Source organism: Rhododendron vialii, chromosome 4a (assembly GCF_030253575.1).
Source record: "Rhododendron vialii isolate Sample 1 chromosome 4a, ASM3025357v1".
NCBI classification, from domain to species: Eukaryota; Viridiplantae; Streptophyta; class Magnoliopsida; order Ericales; family Ericaceae; genus Rhododendron; species Rhododendron vialii.
The window spans coordinates 29,890,714-29,907,488 of NC_080560.1; the positions used below are offsets into that span (position 1 = coordinate 29,890,714).

A 16,775-nucleotide genomic window follows, 5' to 3' on the forward strand; every position below is an offset into this window, starting at 1 on the left:
AGAGACAAATATGACTCTTGATAAAATAAAGGGGAAAGCCTTGGAGAAGAAGGAAGCCGGATAATTATGTCTTTAAATTTTTTTTGGGCAAACAAGATCATGTCTTTAAATTTTAGAAGCAATAATTGCGGTATAAATTTTTAAGTTATCATGAATGCAAAATATGATCCTAATGATATCACCTCTAACAGCAATTGATTAATGGAGTTCACCCAATTGATAGTAATGCGGAGGGCGAGTCCCTGTAGCGAGGCACTGAGGTATCCTTGCTGCAATTTATTTTATATTTATTTTATTTGTTAATTTTAATCTACTCTATTTTTGAGAATTTAGGAAAAGGGATGGGTTACTTACAGGAATTAAATCATGTCTATGTGCATGAGATTACAAGCAAAGCACCAATTGCAATTCACTCCACTTGCGTCCTCGCTGCAATTTGCAGAGCAAAAAGCAACACTGTTTGAGGTCAAGTACTTACACATCCACTTTACCCTTGTGCTGCCCCTCTTCTCTCATAGGGCACGGATCATTATGTACGGCCTATTTTGGAGTCTTATGTAATGACCCGAATTTTCACGTCAATTTTTTTTAAACATTTTATTATAATACTTTTACTAAAAATCATTTTATCATTTATTAAAGTGATTGTATTATAATTTAACTCTAGGAGCTAGCCATTAAAACCCCTTTGATATTATAGGATTTTTTTAATATCTTGAAGCATGATATTCTTGTACCCAACTATTATAGAACCTTAGCTCTACTTCATAATCCTAAAAATCTAAGATAAGATTACATTGGATTAGGATAACATATGATTAGGATAACATATGGAGAAAATTCTAGAGATATCCTTAGATCTTGAAGATCCACTTGAATTCTATTAATTATGAGTAGATTTTATACATAGATTATTCTAGATTTTTAAAGATTAGATATGATATGATTGGATATCCAATAGATGATGTACTTAGATTTGTTTAGATTTTACTAACAGAAAATTGGGTTAGAGTCCACAGTCTAGACTTATTGGGCCTTTTAGTCCGGGTAATTCTTTTAACAGGCTGCGGATCCATTATAGTCACTTGTATGCAGCCTTAGGTCCATTAACGGACCAAACTACCCTTAGTATATAAAGGCCAGATTTAAACTCTGAGAAGAGAGAAGAGTTCTCGCTGTCGTCACTATCGTGAATTTGGGGACGACCAAATTCACGATCCACCAAATTCACGATCAATGCTTCCTCTGTCTCGCTCTCATGGTTTCAATTGTTAAGCTCTCTCTCTCTCTCTCTCTCTCTCTCTCGTTTGGTTTGGTTTGGAGATTTAGGTTTGAATTGCTGTCGAAGGTTTCTCATTGTGATCTGACGAAGATTTCCCACTGCGATTGGAAGGTTTGAATTGTAGCCGAAGGTTTCTCACTGTGATCTCTCTCTCTCTCTCTCTTTCTCTCTCTCGTTTATTTGATAATCCAATTTACAAGTCAGCTTTTGAGTGTGTGTGCATTTGTGCGGTTTGTGGACTGAATGGATAGAACAGATCTATGTCGACAATGATATTTTATTTTTCAGAGTTTTGGAGCAGATTAATAGGACAGATAATGATATTTGTTTTGCATTTTTTGCTTGCAGAGGGTGTTAAATTTCCAGTATGGAATCTTCTATTGTTCTTCTGTGCAAATATGGTTCAAAAACTCTTGTCGTATCAGTTAGAAGAGATTTCTGCTTTGACGATGTTGTCCGTAGTCTGGTTAAGAAGTGGCCAAATTTGGAAACCTCTAGTTTTCAACTTTTGTATGCTGTAGGTGGACATGACAATTGCGTTCTAGATAATGATGCTGATTTTGTAAATATGTTCGCATTGGCTGGTGCGTATGGGGTTAGTTGCATTGATGTAGTTGTTGAAGTGCTTTCTTCTTGTGCTGATCATAATAATCGGAGTATTGTTGTTGAAAGTGTTGAATGTCGAAGAAGTTTTGAAGTTGGTCAAAGTAGTACTATGCATGAAGTAGAAGAAGATCCACTTGAGAGGTTTTGTCAGCACCACGAGACTGTCCGTCTTTCTGCTGGTTGGGCTAAGTTGATTACTCATGTTGGCCAAGAGTTTAGAAGCGGAGTAAAAGAATTTAGGGATTGTCTGGCAATGTATGCTATTGAAGTCGGATTTGTATATAAGTTTTTGAAGAATGACAAGACTAGAGTAACGGCGGAATGTTCAAAAAAACATACAGAATCTGGTTGTCATTGGTTTATTCATGCAACCATTGAGAGATCTAACAGTTTCTTTTGTATTAGGGAGTTTGAGAAGAATCACAGTTGTGTTGGTGTTTTTGCTAGTTCGAAGAATCCTCGGATGAGTTCAAAGTTGGTTGCTAAACAGATTAGGGAGGAAGTTCGAACTAAGACAAACTATGCACCAATAGAAGCAGTGAAATTTTTTGAGAAGTATTATGAGAGTAAAATCAGTTATCACCATGCTTGGTTTGGGGTTGAGAAGGCAGGTGATGAGCTGTATGGAGATTATGCATTGTCTTTTGACCTACTAAGGTGGTATGCTGAGGTAGCGAAGGAGAAAAACCCAGGAAGTGTTATTGATGTTGAGTATTGTGACAAAACTAATTGTTTTAGAAGGATTTTTGTAGCATTTGATGTGTGTATCAAAGGCTTCAATTACTGCCGTCCTTTGTTAGCGCTTGATGGGACTTTTTTGAAGGGGAGGTACATTGGAACCCTTTTCGGAGCTATAGGAAAAGATGGCGATCAAGGTTAGTTATTTTTATTCGTCTTCTTGTCTATTCAATATTGGTTTTCTGTTTATGTTATGTTATTTGGAAGATTGGGAGACAAGTTTAATATAGATAACAACATCTATTGTTTTCTGTTGATATACAGTCATAGCAGATTAATAAATAAATACAGATAACGTTATATTTTCCCTTAGATTCTAAGATACAAAGGACTAATTTGCATTGATTATGTTATACCATGAATATATTAATGTAGATTAATGTTGCTTGTTTCTTTTTTTTTGGATTAGGACTGTTTCCAGTGGCTTTTGGCATTGCTGATTCTGAAACTGACGAGAATTGGCTTTGGTTTTTGAGAAAGTTGTCAACAATTCTGTCATCTCGTCCAATAACATTCATAACAGATCGTCATTCTGGGCTTTTGAAAGGTATTGCAGAGGTTTTTCCCAATGGATATCATGCGTATTGTTTGCAGCATCTGAAGTGTAATTTGAGGGACAAGTTTAAGGGCAGATTGTCTAATGGTTTTAGGGACAGAGTAGTCGAGTTGTTTTCTTATTGTGCATATGCACCATCGATTTCTGATTATGAGGAAGCTTTTAAAGAACTGTGCAATGTTGGTGGTCCAAAAGCTAAGGATTTTGTTGAATCGTTGCCACTTGACAAGTGGGCAAATGCATATTTTGAAGGTAGAAGATATGGGGACATGTGTTCAAATCCAGCTGAGTCTTTCAACAAATGGATTTTGGAAGCCCGTCATTTGCCAATTTTGAATGCAATTGACACGATAAGGGTTAAACTGATTGAGCAAATGTGTGATAGGAGGCAACAGTCATGGAAGTGGAATGGCATCGTGTGTCCTGAAATGGATAAGAAGTTGGTCACAAGTTTCAACAAAGGTCGGTCGTGGACTGTGGCAAAGGCAAGTGAAGATGTTTTTGAAGTGTTCTCCCTTCCGACAGTTGTAGTTGATGTTCAGAGACGGACGTGCACATGTTGTCGATGGCAGTTGAACGGTTTTCCTTGTGTGCATGCAGTGACGGCTATTCAAAAGGTTGGCCTCCAAGTTTCAAACTACATAGATCCTTTTTACACCGTTGAAGCTTTCCGATTGTCGTATGAGAGTATGATAAATCCTATTCCCACTCTCGGAGCTCCAGAAGTGACAAAAGAGAACCGTGTAGTTCTTCCTCCTAAGACAAGAAGGCCGCGGGGTAGACCTAAGGTTCAAAGAATTCGATCAAAGGGGGAGAAGGTGAGACAAATAAGGTGTGGGAGGTGTGGAAAGTTGGGAAACCACAATAGGAAGAGATGTAAAGAGCCAATTGAGTGAACTTGTTCTTAGGATATTGCTGAGTATTATTTGATTCGTTCGATTTGAACTTGTTCTTAGGATATTGATTGTTAGCATGATAGATAAGATTTTGCTGGTGTAATAAAGCGTACTAATTTTCACAGTTTTTCAGTCCTGTATGTTTTGTTGCCAAAATACAGAGAACAGAATATGACAGATTTCATCATCTGTTTGCACATTCACATCAATGTTATGAACACAAATGTACCAATATTAATGTCATTTTTGGAAAGCATGGCAACTCAAGAAGCCAAGCCCAGAAAATGTGCAGCAAACAAGAAAAAAAATTGACATAGTTTCCTTGCTTTATGACCTAGCCGAACAGAATATGACAGATTTCATCATCTGTTTGCACATTCACATCAGTGTTATGAACACAAATGTACATATTTCAGTTTTCAAATCAGCAGCAGCTTAGGTATCCAGCAAATGTACCAATATTAATGTCATTTTTGGAAAGCATGGCAACTCAAGAAGCCAAGCCCAGAAAATGTGCAGCAAACAAGGGAAAAAATTGACAGGGTTTCGTTGCTTTATGGCCTAGCCTGACGCCTTGCGTCTTAAACTAATAAAAACAGCAACAAACAACAGTGTATATCAGCCTACTCCGGGCATTTCTCATCCTAAATTACCATTCACAATAGAAATTCACAAATAAACCCACACCGGGCCTTTTTGTCATCACAGTTAACAATCATAGCCAACAACCACAATCAACAATCATAGCCAAAATGAAAGTTTTATGTAACTATCAAAATCCAGATTGTCACCAGTTACAAACTGTCAAACGAATCACTTACAAACTGTCAAACCAACAAGATATACACTGTTCTGCCATCTACAAAGTGTTAAACCAACCACTAACACATTTGTCAAACGAATCACTTACAAACTGTCAAACCAACAACCTACACACTGTTCTGCCATCTACAAAGTGTTAAACTAACCACTAACACATTTTGTGTTCCTAAACAAAAGAGGAGAATTTGCTCCTAAACCAGTGCTGAATCCAGATTTCTCTACTGATCAGAAGTAAAATCATGAGCTAGTTTTTTGTCTTGCCACGTTTCTTTCGTCCATGATCTTGGCTCATCATGTAAAATCTTGTGGACCAAATGCACTCTAAAAGCTGAAACATCTTCTTTTTCAATCTTTTGTGGTATTTCTTCAAGCTCTGCAATCTTTTTGATGACATAACAAACAACAGGTCTACAATCAACCCTGCATATATTCAAGAGATAGAGTTTAGTAAATTGCAATAGATGTCGTCATATGCTTAACTATGGAAAGTTTGATTGAAGCTTACGAAGCAATATTCTGTTGTGGTGCTTCTTGCACTGTTCTTAGTTGAGCACCATCTTTAAAGATTGACTCTATGGGAGTTAGCAAGTTGAATTGTGGCTGACTACTCCTTCTTTCTTCCAATTGCTTCATGAATTTCTCAACAGCATCTTTCTATTTTTTCAAAGTAAATTTTTTATGTTAGTTGCAGTCATTGATTATAAGCGATTAAATAAGCAAATAAGAGAGAGGTGAAGGTTTTTTACCACTATTGCAGCATCTTTAAGGTAAGGGTCGCCTGATTTCTCCTTCTTTCTTGGTTTCAATGAATTATAATGCTTCCATTCCTGCTCTTGCATATCATAAACAAGCAGAGTCCAATGATATGGACTGTTTTTGTTCGTCTTATTTCCTGAAGAGTTCATCGAGAAAACAAGGTACCGAAAGTAATCTAAGCTCCTGTCATGTAATTCGTTGTAGAGTTGTTCAAGTTTGCTATCAATGAGAAACTTTTTGGGGGACTGGTTTGCCATTGTGATAAGTGTCTGTGGGAATAAAGTATGTTAGTTAGATAAACACAAACATATGTGAAAATCTGCATTTCTGGTATAGCACAGACATGAACAAATAATGACATCAAAACAGTGTGAACATAACAGTGTTTTGTTGTGGGCAAAGGGCAATGTACTTACCTAGCAGGTGGATGTGAAGAACGCACTGTTTCCTTGCATCAGTTGTTTAACTTCCTGCTCCCTTTTCAGCATTGATGTGTACCCGTCTATTACCTCGTTCCCCATGTCTAGTTCATCCAAAAGCTTTATTATTGATTTGAAAGTTATGGTATAAGTTGTTTCGTTGTCTGTCCAGACTTCTTCACTGTGATGTCAAAAGGAAAAAATTATACAAAGAGAATGGAATCGGGAATTAATGAAATAAGTGTATATTTACTTACTTCACTTGCCCCTGGTTTAGGTCATAAAACAGATTCAGCAACGCTTTGTCTTCTTCTTCCAGCCATTTACCCAATTTTGTTTTTTCAACTTTCCATTTTGGTATCACATCATCCATCTCCTCCTGTTTATTCTTCTTTACCTTCTTTAGGTCTTCATAGACGAAACCATCCTCCCTCTTCTCTATTCTTGTCTCATTTTTCACGTTCTGTACAAGAGATGAAGGGTCCACCTGTTTCCTCTTTTTCTTGGTTGGTTTTGGACTGTTTTCAGCTAGTACACCCATGAAAGCTTCAATAGTTGTCCTTTCCACTTTTTCATCCGGTACCATTTGATGCTCAGGACCACATTCTTCTTCTTTTTCTTCTTCTTCTTCCACACTTTCACTTGTCTATTTTCCAAAATAAAGAAATAAGATTAGGTTATCTGTATGGTTCTGTGGAAAGATAAAGGGAAAAAAAACCAGGAAGCTTATAACCTAAAATGTGTTTTAGAAATAAGATTAGGTTATATTACCTTGAATTGTTGGGTAATAATATGTGTCTCTATGTCGTCAATGGTTCCCTCTGCTCTTTCTAGCTTTTCAGCTATAATGTCGTTCTCTACGAGCACGCTGCAGATCTCAACTTCCTTATGCTCAACCTCTTTCACAAAAAAATCCCTCTCAACATGAGCAGTTTCCACTTCAAAATTGAGTTCAGCAACTGTTTCCTCATATGTCTCGTCTTGAAGCTCCGAAATTCTTTTCTGAAGCTGGGCAATTGTAGCATCTTTTTGCTCATTCTCCTCGGTCAACCTTTTGATTTGCTCATTCTCCTCGGTCAACCTTTTGATTTTTTCTCGGAGGATTTCATTTTCTTTTTGAAGCTCTGTATTTGCATCATCATGGTCTGGGTCATCACCATCTTCTGGCTTCACATGATCATCTTCCGGCACCTCAACAAATCCGAGCATCTGTTTCTCCAATTCCGTTGCCTCCAACTTTGAGTCGTTCACGATTAACGGATCAAGAACATCCAACGGGTTATTTGCCAAACCAACACTAAGGTCGGTAAGCCTCCACTTGACGAACCTCGGGAAGTTTGTTGGATCTCCTTGGCTTACCAATTTTACGTGCTCACAGAACCAATACTGTATTTCATGAAAAATACAAATTAGTTTAAATACACAAAATAGGCAAAAGACCAATGATATCCACATCTTCTAGTATACATGTAGGCAGATTATGAAAGATAACCACATCTTCCAGTATATATATAGGCAGTTTATCACAGATAAAAAGTTGATATCATAAGAGGGTAGAATTTTACCAAAAGCCCTGATATGCAGCCCCCGGTTGATGCCAGTGTTTCCATATTGTCGTTCAGTTGCCTTATGAGCTCATCCGTAAAGAATGTTGCCCAGTCATAGGAGCTGATCTTATCCAAGTCTTCAATGAACTCGATTAAATTCCAGCTCACCCTTGAAGCTGTGCTTGAGAAACACTGTCGAGATAAGATACAATGTTAGCACACGTGCTACATCGTTTGCACTTTCTTCATCCTTTTTCTTCACAGCTTTTTGGAAGTATTCTTTCAGACTTGAATTCGTCATTATCCTACCTCCTCGAACACAGATTTCATTAGCAAACCTTGTTTCTGGCATCCTCGGTTTTGTTGTTGGTTTAATTCGGTTGGGCCCATACGGGATGCCGAATACAAGTGCAAACTCTTGTGCTGTTATCTTGACTGATTTAGTTCCTAGGTTGAACCTCCCTCCCGATCCCTCATATCGTCTTATCAGCGAAAGAGCATGCAGGTCGCTTTTCCTCAGGTACGCCTCAGTCAAGCTCTCATCAACAAGAGCAAATATAAGATTAGCAAATGACGTTTTTCTTATCTTCTCTTTTTGGAGAGTTGTGAACTTTATGTCCTTCAAGAGTTTCACAAAACTTTGAAAACTCGACCTGTGTGAAATTTGAACAAAATAACAGGAAGATGTTGGTATAGGACAGATGTCGTTATTTTATATGAATGTTGCCAACAAAACAGACAAATGTCGAAATTTTTAGATTACCTGTACTGAATTTGTTTAGGCTTAGGTTTAACCTCTTCCTTGACCTCTTTCTTGACCTTTTCTTCCCCTTTTTCTTTTGCGTCTTTCACTGCTGTCCTTTTTGCCACTTGCCTCTGTTGCTTCTGCTTCTTACCGCGCGTCTTTGGACTACACCTACATAAGTTTCAAATTTTAATTCAGTATATGAATGGATACATATATGCAAATTATCACAAAGTAATTTGCAAATTTTATTCAGTATTTGAATGGATTCAGTAACCATATGTTGTAGTATTCTAGTCATAAACCATACCTAGATTTGTGATGGGCAGCCTTTTTCTTTGGCTTGTGAAGATCTTCTTCTTCTTCTTCTTCTTCGTCTTCTTCTTTTTCTTCTTCTTCTTCATCATCATCATCAGTATCTTCTTCTTCTTCTTGTTCTTCTTCTTCTTCTTCTTCTTCTTCTTGTTCTTGTTCTTCTTGTTCTTCCTCTTCTTCTTGTATCTTCTTCTTCTTGTTGTCGTTCTTCTTCACATTGTCCTTCTCTTTCTTGTCATTCTTCTTCCGTTTAATAGGGCTAAGTCGCTTCGTCTTTGGACTAGACCTGCATGAGTTTCAAAGTTTTTGGTCAGTATATGAATGAATACATATATGCAGACTATCACAAAGTAACCATATGTTGTAGTATGACAGATTTCATCATCTGTAGTATTCTAGTCATAAACCATACCTAGATTTTTGATTGGCTTCCTTTTTCGTTGGCTTGTGAACTTGTTCTTCTTCTTCTTCTTCCTTTTCCTCGTCCTCATCCTCTACTTCTTCTTCTTGTATATTCTTCTTTTTGTCCTTCTCTTTATTGTCGTTTTTCTTCTGTTTAACAGGGCTAAGTCCCTTTTTCTTGTCATTCTTCTTCTCTTTCTTGTCCATTTTATGAGAATCTCTCTCTTGTTGTGTGACAGATCTTGTCATTCGCTTTGTTGGACTCTGTTTAACTTCATCTTCTTCATCTTCTATTGTTCTTGTTCTCTTTCGAGAGGCAGGCTGTTTAACTTCATCTTTTTCTGCTTCATCTTCTTCTTCATCTTCTATTGTTCTTGTTCTCTTTCGAGAGGCAGGCTGTTTAACTTCATCTTTTTCTGCTATCTTTTTTGGACTCTGTACTGCTGTTTTTTTCCGTGGTGTCTTCTTCATTCTCATCCTATCTGGAGGCAAAATAACTTGCAATGGTTTCATAGTATCTACTACAAGTACCAATTCTTTATTAGAGTTCTTTGTTTTCACCATTTCATGTAACAAAACAGCAGAAAATTTGAACAAAATCACCGGGTGATGTTGTTATATGTAAGAATCTTCAAATATGGTATAGCACAGAGATGAACAAATAATGACATCTGCCAACTTGTGTTCTATGGATGTTCCTCAATAAAACAGACAAGAGAGACATCAGTTGCTTCGTTCGCTCCGATGATAATAATAATGCGGAATAATACCCCAAGCGTAGGGCTTAACACGTCGGTTGAAGCATAATAAACCGGAAATCCGGGATCGTACCCAAGGGAAAAATTATATGGCTTGGTCGGATTTGTAGATGCAAGTAAGGGCTTTCGGCCTTTAGACGGCCAACTTTGTTTTACTTTGAAAGGTGGAAATAAAAGGGCTAAATTAAAGCGAATTAACTAGGGAAAAGATAGGCTAGGTCTAGGAATTATTAACACCCAAGACTCGAGCTAAACTACACTCTTCACCCAATTACACAATTTAAGATACTTGATTAAAGTTCTCAAGTCGGAAAATCGAATGATTTGAGAACCAAGCTAGCTCTAGAATTCATTTGACAAATACCTCGTGCGAAAGAGCTCTAAGCATCTTATGTGGTGGGTAGTCGACGCTCCCACCTACACAAGATCAAAGAGGTTAACACCTCGGTGATTTATCAAACAAACCCGAACCCCACATCAATTTTCAAATCAAAGTTTGAAGCTTTATTGGGTGTAAAATGCAATTTTCGCCCGGGCCATGAGATGCTAATCATCCCATGACCTAACCCTTGAAACTACTCACCCATATCTAGAGAGATAGGAGCAAGCAAAAATCTAGCTACCATAATGAAATAACAAGACTTGAATTAAACTAGAGACTAAGATAGATCGGGAGAAAATAAACAACTTTAATTAAGGCAACAATAACAAAAATTAACAACTAAGGGCAGAAAATTAAAATATAAGTGCTGGAAAAATGAAGAACAGCAAGAACAATTCAAAATGCAAATTGAATCTAATTCTAGATCTAAAATTAGGTAAGCAAATCTAAGTCTACTTGTTTGTACAAAATAATGACAAAGGCTTTTATACTCCGAAGGTCCGCGCCTGGAATATTCCCAAGATGCTCAGAAAATCCGCTCTTAAGCCCCTCGGCATCGATGGCAACGGCCTTAGAATGCTCTACTATGGGGTTCGGCATCGATGGAAGATGATTTGTCCCATCGCTGCCGAAGTGGTTAAGGGGTATTTGCCACTAAGGGGCTCGGCATCGATGGGATGTAAAAGTTTACATCGCTGCCGAGGCCAATAGTGGGTCATTGCCTTGGCCGCCTTCCTCTTGCTCGGGCAATGATGGGTTCTGCTCGGGCAACTCTGCCTCTGCCTTGGCCATCGGGTTTCTGCTCGGGCAAATGAGTTCCTGCCTTGGCAACTTCAACTTCTGCTCTGGCCATCGGGCTTCTGCTCGGGCAAATCTGCTTCGGCTCGGGCGATGACAGGTTCCGCCTTGGCAAGTCAACTTCTGCTCGGGCAAAACCTTGTCTAGTGCAACGAAAGCTCCCTTTTTGGCGATTTACCTACAAAATAGGACTAGACACTATACGAGCAAACAACGTTAATAATAACTAATAAGTAACTAAATTTAACTAAAACTAAATACTAGCGCACCCTGCATTACATTCTCGGGTGCTTATCATCAGTCAACTTGTGTTTTATGGATGTTCCTCAATAAAACAGACAAATGTCGTTATCATTCTGGATTCAGTGCTATGAGTACCAATACACTAAGAATGGACAACAAATGCAGAGTATGCAACAGATAACAACATTTGTCAAGTGATTTGTAAGAACAAACAAAATGCAGAGTACTGATCTTGCAAAATTACAAAGAAGCTCTAACCAATGGCTACAAACCCTAAATAAACCATAACCAGTAGTAAAGAAACCCTAACCAATGGACTACAAACGCAGAGTATGCAACAGATGACAACATTTGTCATGTGATTTGTAAGAACAAAAAAAATGCAGAGTACTGATCTTGCAAAATTACAAAGAAGCTCTAACCAATGGACTGCAAACCCTAAATAAACCATAATCAGTAGCAAAGAAACCCTAACCAATGGACTACAAACGCAGAGTATGCAACAGATAACAACATTTGTCAAGTGATTTGTAAGAACAAATAAAATGCAGAGTACTGATCTTGCAAAATTACAAAGAAGCTCTAACCAATGGACTACAAACCGTAAATAAAACATAATCAGTAGCAAAGAAACCCTAAATAAACCATAACAACATGTGGAACAAAAACTAAATTTTTTGGAAGAAAGCAGTTCGTAGTCCCTAAATGTGTAGAAACAGAGAAACAAAACGTAAATGTGCAGAACAAAGAACCATTACAAAACGTAAATTTGCAGAACGAACTAGTCGAAGGAAGATGCTGATAACGACGTTGAAGGGGACGACGACGACGACGACAACGGCAACGACGACTGTGGCAGGCGACGAAGGATGGCGACGATGACAACGGCAACGACGATGATCGTGAACCGTTCTCTCTCTCTCTCTCTCTCTCTCTCTCCTTCTGGAAACGTTTTTGATCGAATAGAGTGGGGAAAAGTGTGCCCGCTTTTGTTTCAAAACAAGGTTATATTTGGAAACCGGGTCCAATTGTCCTGGTGGCAGTACCAAAATTATTCATGTCCTTATTACAGTATTAGTCCCTATACTATGGACCTCCGGCCGAAGCTCTCTTTTACTAAATATCCCTAGATTTTGTGAGATTATTCTAGATATACCTAGATTTTGGGAAATTATTCTAGATATACTTGGATTTTCTTTAGATTTTATTAGATTATATAAGATTATCCTAGATATTAAAAGATATGGATAGATCTCATTGGATAATTATAGATATTGTAGCTTACTAGTATAAATAGGCCATCCACTCATCTCCACACACCACACCTCACTTCCTCACTTCTTGTTTTCTTCGTTTGAGTTTCTATAGAAAGAAAAAAAAAATGAGAAAGAGTAGTCTGGCAAAAGAAAAAGAAGAGAAAATAGGGGAGGAGCCGAGATGTTTTACGATAGACCGAATTCAATTGGCGTGGAGTAGTGGTACTCGGTTATGCATATGGTTCACAACATATTTTGAGGTAATCCGGGGAGTGTACGATATGCTTCTTACTTCCGAAATCATTTCTTCACTCTCACTTTTGTACTCCTTTTGATTATCTCATGATAATTGTTCAATCATGTGGAATATTGTTGAAAAGTGAAATAATTGGTATCGAATATGATGTTGTTGGCTGAGTACTGTGGAATTGTTTCGTACATGGATCGAGTGAACTCATGCACCAATAGCCTATCCAATAGCCAGAATGGGTCGAGAATGACTCGGTGAGGAAGGAATTGGGGGAGGATCACTGGTCATGTACTGAGGATGACATGGTATAAGGTTCCTTGTGATTGTTGCTTTGACTTGGTCGATTATCGTTTATAGATTCCACTTATGAGCTTTGCTATTCTGTTGTATCGTATACTTCCCTGATAATTTCTTTTTCAGGTGTGAAGCCAGATTAGTGGAAATTGAATTGGAGCATATAAGGATTAATTTGAAGAGGTCTTGGAAGAGTTAATTTTGGAGCATGTAGAAGATTATTTAGAAGGCGGCTTAAGATTATTGTGGTGATGTAATTTATCTATGGAGAAAATAGGGCCTAAAAGTGTTTGACATAAAATGTATTTTGGAGTTTATTTTTAGAAAATAGCAGGGTGCTACATCTTACATAAATAATCCGAGTCATTCAACAATTTTAAAATAATTGTTCGATTGATCGTGTAAAAAATCAGTTCAATTGTATAATTGTAAGTCATTGATTCAATCCTCCAATTTTTCATTCATAATTTAGGATTCAGGATACTACATGACATTTGAAGAAATGTTAGACAATTGTGTGCGCAATATCCATTTGATAACCGCGAACCCTATAGGGCTTGTTGAGAAGAGTGTTTATTAAAAGAATTATTTTGATCAGATCGATAGGTATCAAAACACAAAGATTATCTAAAAATTATGAATTGTAATCATACTTAGATGTTCGATCTTGTTATATTTTTTTTTAAATAAATACTCTTCTCAACAAGCTCTACGATGTGTGGGGTTCAATCAAAGGGATTCCGCGTACACAATTGTTTAACATTTCTTCAAATGTTATATAGTATCCTGAATCCTAAATTGGTTAACATTTCTTCAAAGGTCTGGTTTGATTAATCCATAGTTCTAATACAAAAAAATGAATCAAAGTTGAAAAACGTTTACATAAGATGACTTATTATTTTTTTGACAAAAGTGAAAAGTTGTATTGATGCTTACCTAACGACACTTACAATACATAATTCATTACAAATATTTTGGACAAAATCAAACTAATCATCTAATTGATACAAAACGAGAAAAGTACAAGGCGGTTGATGTCTTTCACCCCAACTCAGGCATCGCCTGTTGCACATTCTGCTGAAATTTCATGCTTTCTAGTAGTTTCAAAAAGAGATAAAATACTAGCCAAGAAAAAAAAAACAACAAATGCCCAGATGATTAGACGAACTCCAACCAAGTATAAAAGCGCCAATGAACTCTCAAATTACAGATCTGACAAGCCCCCATAAGTTGCTCTAGCAAAGATATCATACAGGGATAATAGAGCACTGTTGACACGGATACCGTTGTAAAACAATATCATCTGAAAGAACACAATCAGTATATGAAATATTAACCCAAAGACAAAACTAAAAACTCTCACAAAAAGGAGAGACAAAAGAAAGAAGAAACAAAACTCATACAAATTAGACAAGTTATTCATCTGAAGAGACACAAGAAAAACAAACCACAGACTAAAAAATAGAGAAGAAAGGTAGATGTGAATTTAAAAAGAGAGAGAGAGAGAGAGAGAGTGTGTGTGTGTGTGGACATAAGATGACTTTAAAGACAAAAAAAATCCAATTGTTTCAAACTATTTCCGTAGTTAAGTGAATTCTTTTGCTTTTGTTCGCAAATTATTTTTTGGATCTTCTTTCATCAACAAATAATTGATTCAAAAAATTTGACATAACTCTAATAAAAATTTAGAAAGGACAAAAACATCAAAACAATAATTTAGGACAACATGCCCTTATTGATTTAATAAAATACTAGCTCGTAAAACACTGAATTGTGCTACACACAGCAATCTGTGCATAGATAGTGCACAGATTTCGTTGTGGGGTTCACCACGGATCCCACACAAATCATCCAAGCCGTTCATTAAATGTAAAATATTTTTTCAAGGGTTTCCGTAAAAAATAAGCTTAATCCAATATCTATAGGTACTTCATCCAACCACCTAACTTTTCATTCAGATTTCCGGATAATGAAAAGTTATATGATTGAATCGAGTACCTATAGGTATCGGATTGAGATTATTTTTTACGGGGACCATTGAAAAAATATTTTACATTTAATGAACGGCTAGGATGATTTGTATGAAATCCGTGATGGACTCCACAACAAAATCTGTGCACAATCTGTGCACAGATTGTACGTGTGTGTAGACTTTCCGTAAAACACTACCCTATTATGCTCTGCAACAGTGCTATACGTACAGATTTTCACAAACAGACAGCAAGTACAGATGAACTTTGGACCCGTTTTGGGTCCCGCAAAGATGATCGGAGCCGCTCATTTTATTCAAAACATCTTGTTTAAGGGCTCCGTAAAAAATCAGCTCATTTGGATATCGGTAAAGGGGTTTACGAAACACCCAACTTTCCTTCAGAAAATAGCATGTTTTTTGAAGCAAAGTTGGGTGTTTCGTAAACCCCCTTACCGATATCCAAATGAGCTGATTTTTTAAGGGGACCTTAAACAAGATGTTTTGAACAAAATGAGCGGCTCCGATCATCTTTGTGGGACCCAAAACGGATCCAAAATCCATCTGTACGCGCTATCTGTTTTCAGAAATCTGTGTCGGTAGCAGTTTTGTATAGGGGTGTTATTCGGTCGGTTCGGTTCGGTTCGGGGTGGATTTGCCGCACCCCGATCGGGTTCGGGGTACATAGTCCGGAGACCGATCCCGACCGGCATTAACTTCGGTTCGGTTCGGTTCGGGGTAGGTTCGGTTCGGTCGGGGCGTTCGGTGCGTTCGGTCCGCCCGAAATGGGCCTTAGTTGGGCCATTCTAAAAACTAACAATAGACTACGACCCATGTTTGGGCCATTTTTTCACCCATATTTGGGCCATTGTACGGTTTGTACCTTCTTTCTTTTTTTTCAAACACCAATTGAAAAAAAAATTAACATACAACAAGTATGCTTAAACAATTACAACTTTCACAAGTACTCTTCCACCTTTCTTTTTTTTTTTCAATCGATTGGAAATATCTTCTACACTACTATATATAACTTGGAGGAGTTAAAGTAATTTAGAACAGAGAGAGCAATCGATTGGAAAATTTTGCAAAAACGTCCCCATCTTCGCCCAACTCCGCTTTATTCAAAAGGAAAAGAAAAAGCCACGGTTATTTAAGGTGTAGAATTGAGCCAATGTGTGGAACAGCATTCCCAATCCAGACAGAAGAAATTGGATTGGTAAGGAATATCACCCCTAGGCCCTCTCTTTCAAGTCAAGTCCTAAAAACTATACTTGATCTGACCAATGAGAGTAACAAAGTAAATAAATCAAGCAATGAAATTCCAAAAAAAAAAGTAAGAGCCAAAAGTTAACCGTTCAAAATTTTGTTGGAAGTTAACAATTTAAAACAATAAGAGCCAGAAAATTAAAACAATTTATATAAATATATAAAATATATAGTTCGGTTGGTTCGGTCCTCGGTCGGTTCGGTCCGCATTCGGTTCGGTTCGGTTCGGTCGGTATAGATTTCCAGAAAACCGAGACCGAACCGACCTAGGTTCGCTTCGGTTCGGTCCACCCCGAACCGAAAAAAAAATCCCTTGGACCGACCGAAGACCGAACCGATCGGTCGGTTTTTTTGGTCTTTTTCGGTCCGGTCGGGTTCGTAACAGCCCTAATTTTGTATGCTCTGACCCTGAATCCATTTCAGAACAGAGATGTACAGAACCCTACATTTATCACCCACAACTACGAGCCTATAA

General features: G+C 37.5%; 2 protein-coding genes across 2 annotated transcripts; one reads left to right on the forward strand and one right to left on the reverse strand.

Annotated features, from left to right (window-relative positions):
- Nucleotides 1–1,649: 1,649 nt before the first annotated feature.
- Nucleotides 1,650–4,127, forward strand: LOC131323886 (uncharacterized). The gene is made up of 2 exons (XM_058355726.1): nucleotides 1,650–2,763; nucleotides 3,036–4,127. The coding sequence occupies exons 1-2, from the start codon at nucleotides 1,650–1,652 to the stop codon at nucleotides 4,076–4,078; spliced, it is 2,157 nt and encodes a 718-aa protein (XP_058211709.1). The 3' UTR covers nucleotides 4,079–4,127.
- Nucleotides 4,128–5,318: 1,191 nt separating this feature from the next.
- LOC131324707 (uncharacterized) lies at nucleotides 5,319–6,604 on the reverse strand. The gene is made up of 3 exons (XM_058356785.1): nucleotides 6,333–6,604; nucleotides 5,647–6,256; nucleotides 5,319–5,554 (listed from the first exon to the last, which is right to left on the reverse strand). The coding sequence occupies exons 2-3, from the start codon at nucleotides 5,911–5,913 to the stop codon at nucleotides 5,402–5,404; spliced, it is 420 nt and encodes a 139-aa protein (XP_058212768.1). The 5' UTR covers nucleotides 5,914–6,256; nucleotides 6,333–6,604; the 3' UTR covers nucleotides 5,319–5,401.
- Nucleotides 6,605–16,775: the final 10,171 nt, after the last annotated feature.

What these genes read in the sequence shown, in the direction of transcription:
- LOC131323886 (XM_058355726.1), top strand. Translation starts at nt 1,650, where the DNA reads ATGGAATCTTCTATTGTTCTTCTGTGCAAATATGGTTCAAAAACTCTT. An exon ending in AGGAAAAGATGGCGATCAAG is followed by an intron (nt 2,764 to 3,035) that starts GTTAGTTATTTT and finishes TTTTTGGATTAG; the next exon opens with GACTGTTTCCAGTGGCTTTT.
- LOC131324707 (XM_058356785.1), bottom strand. Translation starts at nt 5,913, where the DNA reads ATGGCAAACCAGTCCCCCAAAAAGTTTCTCATTGATAGCAAACTTGAA. An exon ending in TTAAAGATGCTGCAATAGTG is followed by an intron (nt 5,555 to 5,646) that starts GTAAAAAACCTT and finishes TTGAAAAAATAG; the next exon opens with AAAGATGCTGTTGAGAAATT.